Source organism: Salvelinus alpinus, chromosome 4, assembly GCF_045679555.1.
Source record: "Salvelinus alpinus chromosome 4, SLU_Salpinus.1, whole genome shotgun sequence".
Taxonomy (NCBI): Eukaryota; Metazoa; Chordata; class Actinopteri; order Salmoniformes; family Salmonidae; genus Salvelinus; species Salvelinus alpinus.
In genome coordinates this window covers 88,542,777-88,548,899 of record NC_092089.1, presented here as the reverse complement: position 1 = coordinate 88,548,899, position 6,123 = coordinate 88,542,777, and the positions used below count along the sequence as shown (strand labels likewise).

The 6,123-nt window shown below is 48.5% G+C and overlaps 1 protein-coding gene across 1 annotated transcript; it reads left to right on the top strand.

Annotated features, from left to right (window-relative positions):
- Nucleotides 1-2,146: 2,146 nt before the first annotated feature.
- LOC139572662 (uncharacterized) lies at nt 2,147-5,348 on the top strand. The gene is made up of 2 exons (XM_071395340.1): nt 2,147-2,169; nt 3,101-5,348. The coding sequence occupies exons 1-2, from the start codon at nt 2,147-2,149 to the stop codon at nt 5,346-5,348; spliced, it is 2,271 nt and encodes a 756-aa protein (XP_071251441.1).
- Nucleotides 5,349-6,123: the final 775 nt, after the last annotated feature.

Sequence of the window (6,123 nt, the reverse complement as noted above, 5' to 3'; positions counted from 1 at the left end):
TCAGCCTCACATCACAGTAGAAGCTTCATTCAAGGTTCTACAGACTGTTGACATCTAGTGGAAGCCGTAGGATGTGCAAACAGATCAATATCCTACTGTGTTTTCAATAGGCGATGAGTTGAAAATCGACCAACCTCAGATTTCTCACTTCCTGGTTGGATTTCTTCTCAGGAATTTTCCCTGCCATATGAGTTCTGTTATACTCACAGACACTATTCAAACAGTTTTAGAAACTTCAGAGTGTTTTCTATCCAATACTAATAATAATATGCATATATTAGCAACTATGACTGAGGAGCAGGCCGTTTACTCTGGGCACCTCTGTGCACCTTTCATCCAAGCTACTCAATACTGCCCCTGCAGCCATAAGAAGTTAACAGATGCAATCCATAGTCACGTACAGTCAGGCGTCCATACATCCTTATTAAAGGATCCGTCAGTGTAGAGATCCCACGAAATACTAGACATTCGACTTAATACATTAATGACAACTTATTTTATTAATTCCTTAAGGAAATGGAAGCTTTAAGCCACAATTGAATCATTGACTCTAATTATGGTGTGATTAACGCTATGGTAATTGCCAACCCAGCCGAACATAATTCAGAAACAATAAATCATATGGAGCGGGGGAGAAAGTGCTATTAAATGAATGTAGCTAATTGAAATCCCACTTCAGAACTTAATATAAACCAAAATATAACCTTTTTGGAAGCCATACCAAAAATGACATTTTAAGGAATTCCTTGAAAGGGATGGATACAAAAACCATGAAAATTATCTTCAACTTTGCTTACATATTGCTCTTGGTGATTTAGGAAAGGACGGTAGGAGGAATACACAGGGAAGACAAAACTAATAGCTAGCCAAATAAGTAGAGCACAACATTAAAGCTGACGATCAGTAAAAAGAGAAGGATTTTATTCATATCTAAATAACAAGGCTGAAGAGAGAAAAGCAGGCAGGACAAATTGGACAGGCAGGACAAATTGGCCTTAGAAGACATCAGTAGACTGGCCCCTGAAGCTCTCTTGTTTAGGAGTGGTGTTTATCCCATCAACATTCCACCTGTAATTTCTCCCTTATGGTGAATAACTGATATGGATTAAACAATTAAGACAATTTTCTCCCCATGACTCCTGGCAGAACCCTCCATCTTGAAGGACTTGCATTTCAATTTAAATTGCCCCAAAAGATGAATCCGTTTTACTTCCCTGTACAATTAAAAGTGGCATAGCTTGTAAGATTATCTATAATTAAAAATGACTGCTGGGGTGTCTGGTGCCTAATGTAGCTTGTTCTTTGTTGTGGGTGTTTTCCTTCAGAAACAATAGTGAGTTTTCTATGTGTCCCCATATTCTGGTTAAAATAATACATCACGCACTTCCCTGTAGTATTTTAGGGATTTCTAATAACACATTAAAGTAGTAACCTTGGATGGTTGCATATGACATTGAGATGTTCTGTTAATTTTAACAATCATGGGACGGATTTATCAAGGGTCTCTGTGTAGCAGTGCTGATTGAGGATCAGGTCCCCTTCTGTCCGTGTAATCTTATTCATTGTGTTCTAAAATGCTAAACTGATCCTAGATCAGAACTCATACCCTGAGACGCTTGATACATCCAGCCCCTGGTGTACATTTATTCACTGCTCAACCACGGATCACCTATGGCACGGCTCTGCTCTGTTCTTTGTTAGAGGCACGGCTCAACTCCATTAAGATGTATAGCGTGTACTAGTTCTGTAGTGATTTAAAGATCCCAGACAATAGCCAAAAGCATGACTGCTTCAGCAATTTCAGCTGAAAAGGAAGGAAGGAACGAAGGGATGGATGGAAGGAGGGAGGGAGAAAGGACACCCATGTGTGTTAAGGTTAAGTGGATGACCCTATCCATCTCAATTAAAGATTTAATGACATGCTTTACCCCAAGTAGGGGCAAAAATTGAAATGCGTTACAGATGGTCCTTCCCGAGGGATTGTAAGGTTTGTTTTAACATGTTTTTCAATAACAGACAGTTAAATGGTTAAAACTAGAATGAACGGAAATTTACAGTGATTCTAATACATTTGGATAATGTTAAAAAAACAAAATGGTGTACACTATGCAGCCAATCCAAAGCATGAATATGGATCGTTATAAATATGGCTGTGAAGCATCCCCATCGGTACAGAGTGACAAAGATCAATAACATAATTGCTGTGTTATTTGACTGTCACGATCCGGAGCGAGCGTGTCATTTATTAGAACGCTATTTGGAGCCCACAGCAATTATTGTCTCTTTCGTTGTAATCACAGTTTAATTACCATTATTGATGTGATTCTAATCCATCATAAAGTTTTGTGATTTTAATTTATATTCTAAAATGATCACTTTCATTGCTGATTTCCCTTAGTCAAAAGCCATTGAGACAGTATTAGTATAGGCTGTGATATTCAATTAATCCTGTTCATTTAACACACTCTGTTTCTAGATGAGATTACAGCTGTGAAAGCATCTGGCATTGATGGCTTAATTGTTATGTCTTGTATCTTTTATCCAAGAATCTGGTCTGGCTAAGAGGGTCTTATGAAAATTGTCTAATTGTTTGAAATCATTTATGCTACTCACTACTAGCGACTAATTATCCCAATAGGAATTAAAAGCTTTTGTTTAGATCACAGTGTGTGTGACCAGTAGTGGCCTTGCCATTTCCAAGAACCAGTGCTGAAATTAAACTGTAACTCTCATTCCATGAGTGCATCCCAAATGACAGCCTGTTCCCTATATAGTGCACAACTTATGAACAAAGCCCTATGTGGTAATAGTGCCCTGTGTGTCCAGATCAAAGTAGTGCACTATAAAGGGAATATTGTGCCATTTGTGACACAGGCTGGGTCAGAAGCAGAAGGGATGTTTCTGTTTCATTCCGGATGGATTTCAGTGACATTACACCAAACCAATGCCCCATGATATGACCAAATCCTAATTTTAAAAAAATGCTCTCTTTCGCCACATCTTCTTATGCCATCAAAATAGTCTGAGTTTTAGTTTCTAGGCACCCACACAATGCCAAGCACCATCTCCCAGTCCCATCACCCTAATCCCATCTCCCCAGCCCCATCACCCCAGTCCCATCACCCCAGCACCATCAACCCAGCCCCTTAACCCCAGTCCCATCACCCCAGTCCCATCTCCCCAGCCCCATCACCCCAGTCCCATCACCCCAGCTCCATCACCCCAGCCCCATCACCCCAACACCATCACCCCAGCCCCTTAACCCCAGTCACACCACCCCAGCCCCATCACCCCAGCCCATCACCCCAGCCCCATCACCCCAGCCCCATCACCCCAGCTCCATCACCCCAGTCACACCACCCCAGCACCATCACCCCAGCACCATCACCCCAGCCCCATCACCCCAGCCCCTTAACCTCAGTCCCATCACCCCAGTCACATCTCCCCAGCCCCATCACCCCAGTCACATCTCCCCAGCCCCATCACCCCAACCCCATCTCCCCAGTCCCATCACCCCAGCCCCATCACCCCAGTCACATCTCCCCAGCCCCATCACCCCAACCCCATCTCCCCAGTCCCATCTCCCCAGTCCCATCACCCCAACCCCATCACCCCAGCCCCATCACCCCAGCCCATCACCCCAGCCCCATCACCCCAGTCCCATCACCCCAACCCCATCTCTCCAGCCCCATCTCCCCAGCCCCATCACCCCAGTCCCATCACCCCAGCCCCATCTCCCCAGCCCCATCACCCCAGCCCCCAGCCCCATCACCCCAGACCCATCACCCCAGCCCCATCACCCCAGTCACATTTCCCCAGCCCCAGCCCCAGCCCCATCACCCCAACCCCATCACCCCAACCCCATCACCCCAGTCCCATCACCCCAGCCCCATCACCCCAGCCCCATCACCCCAGTCACATCTCCCCAGCCCCAGCCCCATCACCCCAACCCCATCACCCCAGCCCCATCACCCCGGCCCCATCATACCAGCCCCATCACCCCAGTCCCATCACCCCAGCCCCATCACCCCAGTCCCATCATCCCGGCCCCATCCCGGCCCCATCACCCCGGCCCCATCATACCAGCCCCATCATCCCGGCCCCATCACCCCGGCCCCATCATACCAGCCCCATCACCCCAGTCCCATCACCCCAGTCCCATCACACCAGCCCCATCTCCCCAGCCCCATCTCCCCAGTCCCATCACCCCAACCCCATCACCCCAGCCCCATCACCCCAGTCCCATCACCCCAGCCCCATCACCCCAGCCCCATCACCCCAGCCCCATCACCCCAGCCCCATCTCCCCAGTCCCATCACCCCAGCCCCATCTCTCCAGCCCCATCACCCCAGTCCCATCACCCCAGTCCCATCATCCCGGCCCCATCACCCCGGCCCCATCATACCAGCCCCATCACCCCAGTCCCATCACCCCAGTCCCATCACACCAGCCCCATCACCCCAGCCCATCTCCCCAGCCCATCACCCCAGCCCATCACCCCAGCCCCATCACACCAGCCCCATCACCCCAGTCCCATCTCCCCAGCCCATCACCCCAGCCCATCACCCCGGCCCCATCACCCCAGCCCATCACCCCAGCCCCATCTCCCCAGCCCCATCTCCCCAGTCCCATCTCCCCAGCCCATCACCCCAGCCCCATCATACCAGTCCCATCACCCCAGCCCCATCACCCCGGCACCATCACCCCAGTCCCATCTCCCCAGCCCATCACCCCAGCCCATCACCCCAGCCCATCACCCCGGCCCCATCACCCCAGTCCCATCTCCCCAGCCCATCACCCCAGCCCCATCACCCCAGTCCCATCTCCCCAGCCCATCTCCCCAGCCCATCTCCCCAGCCCCATCTCCCCAGCCCCATCTCCCCAGCCCCATCACCCCAGCCCATCACCCCAGCCCCATCACCCCAACCCCATCACCCCAGCCCCATCACCCCGGCCCCATCATACCAGCCCCATCATACCAGCCCCATCACACCAGCCCCATCACCCCAGTCCCATCTCCCCAGCCCCATCTCTCCAGCCCCATCACCCCAGCCCCATCACCCCAACCCCATCACCAGTCTCTCTCCATCCCCTGCCCTCATCCAGCACCAACTATACGGGAATTCATTTCCCTCGGCAGTCTGGCTCATCTATTGCCACAAACATTGTCAGGACTGCAGTCACATCATGTTGACACAGAGCAGAATCAGTTCCCCTTGTCTGCATTGTTCCAGTGGCACAAAGAAAATGAAAAGGACAGGGGGAGGTCCATTGGGAAATGGCACATTATTTCAGAATCCGCTGTTAACCTCATGTTGTCGTTAGCCGGAGACATTCTCCTCCAGTAAAAGGTTCTCGGGGATGATGCTTTAATCAAAGGCATTTGTTCTCTGTACATGCTCCACTCTCTGTAAACAGAAATCGAAACGGATGTAAGAACTAACTCGTTCCATTCCCTCAGAGACACCTTTAAAGACATAAGTTGCACTGGGCGGCCTCTCTGCACCTACAGTAGATCTCTCAGATGTCCAGAACAGTAAATTCAATGGACACATAGCCATCCCATCTAGCCCATCTGTTCAATGGTTTTGCAATGATACATTTGCATGAGTGTAACCTTAATCCTCCATTTTTATTTATTCTAGTGCAATTCCAGATGATGACGCCATCATCAGGAGGAGAAAGGTTAGCGTTGTTGAGTACTGACATGGAGATGACGATGGAGGAAAAAAACGCCCCAGGGAATATGCAGTGGCACAAAATCAATTGAATTCGCTGGCAGGTTCGAAATTATTTTCAAAGGGGGACTTATTAATGATAGTCAATCCCCATAATTCTAATTGTCTCTCTATGCAAATATCAAACGGTATGTATGCACTAGGCTAGTCAATGACTGTTGGTGTTGGACAATCCCTTTTTTCAGGGGTGATGCAGGAAAAATAATCAAGGTTTAATCAGGTAGCACTTGGGCATTTTTATTTACATGTTGTATTCAGTTGTGTTGTTATGAGATGAGGAAGAGCAATCATATTTACATGTTGAGTTCAGTTGTGTTGTTATGAGATGAGGAAGATAAATCACATTTACATGTTGAGTTCAGTTGTGTTGTTATGAGATGAGGAA

What these genes read in the sequence shown, in the direction of transcription:
- LOC139572662 (XM_071395340.1), top strand. Translation starts at nt 2,147, where the DNA reads ATGGCTGTGAAGCATCCCCATCG. An exon ending in GCTGTGAAGCATCCCCATCG is followed by an intron (nt 2,170 to 3,100) that starts GTACAGAGTGAC and finishes CCATCTCCCCAG; the next exon opens with CCCCATCACCCCAGTCCCAT.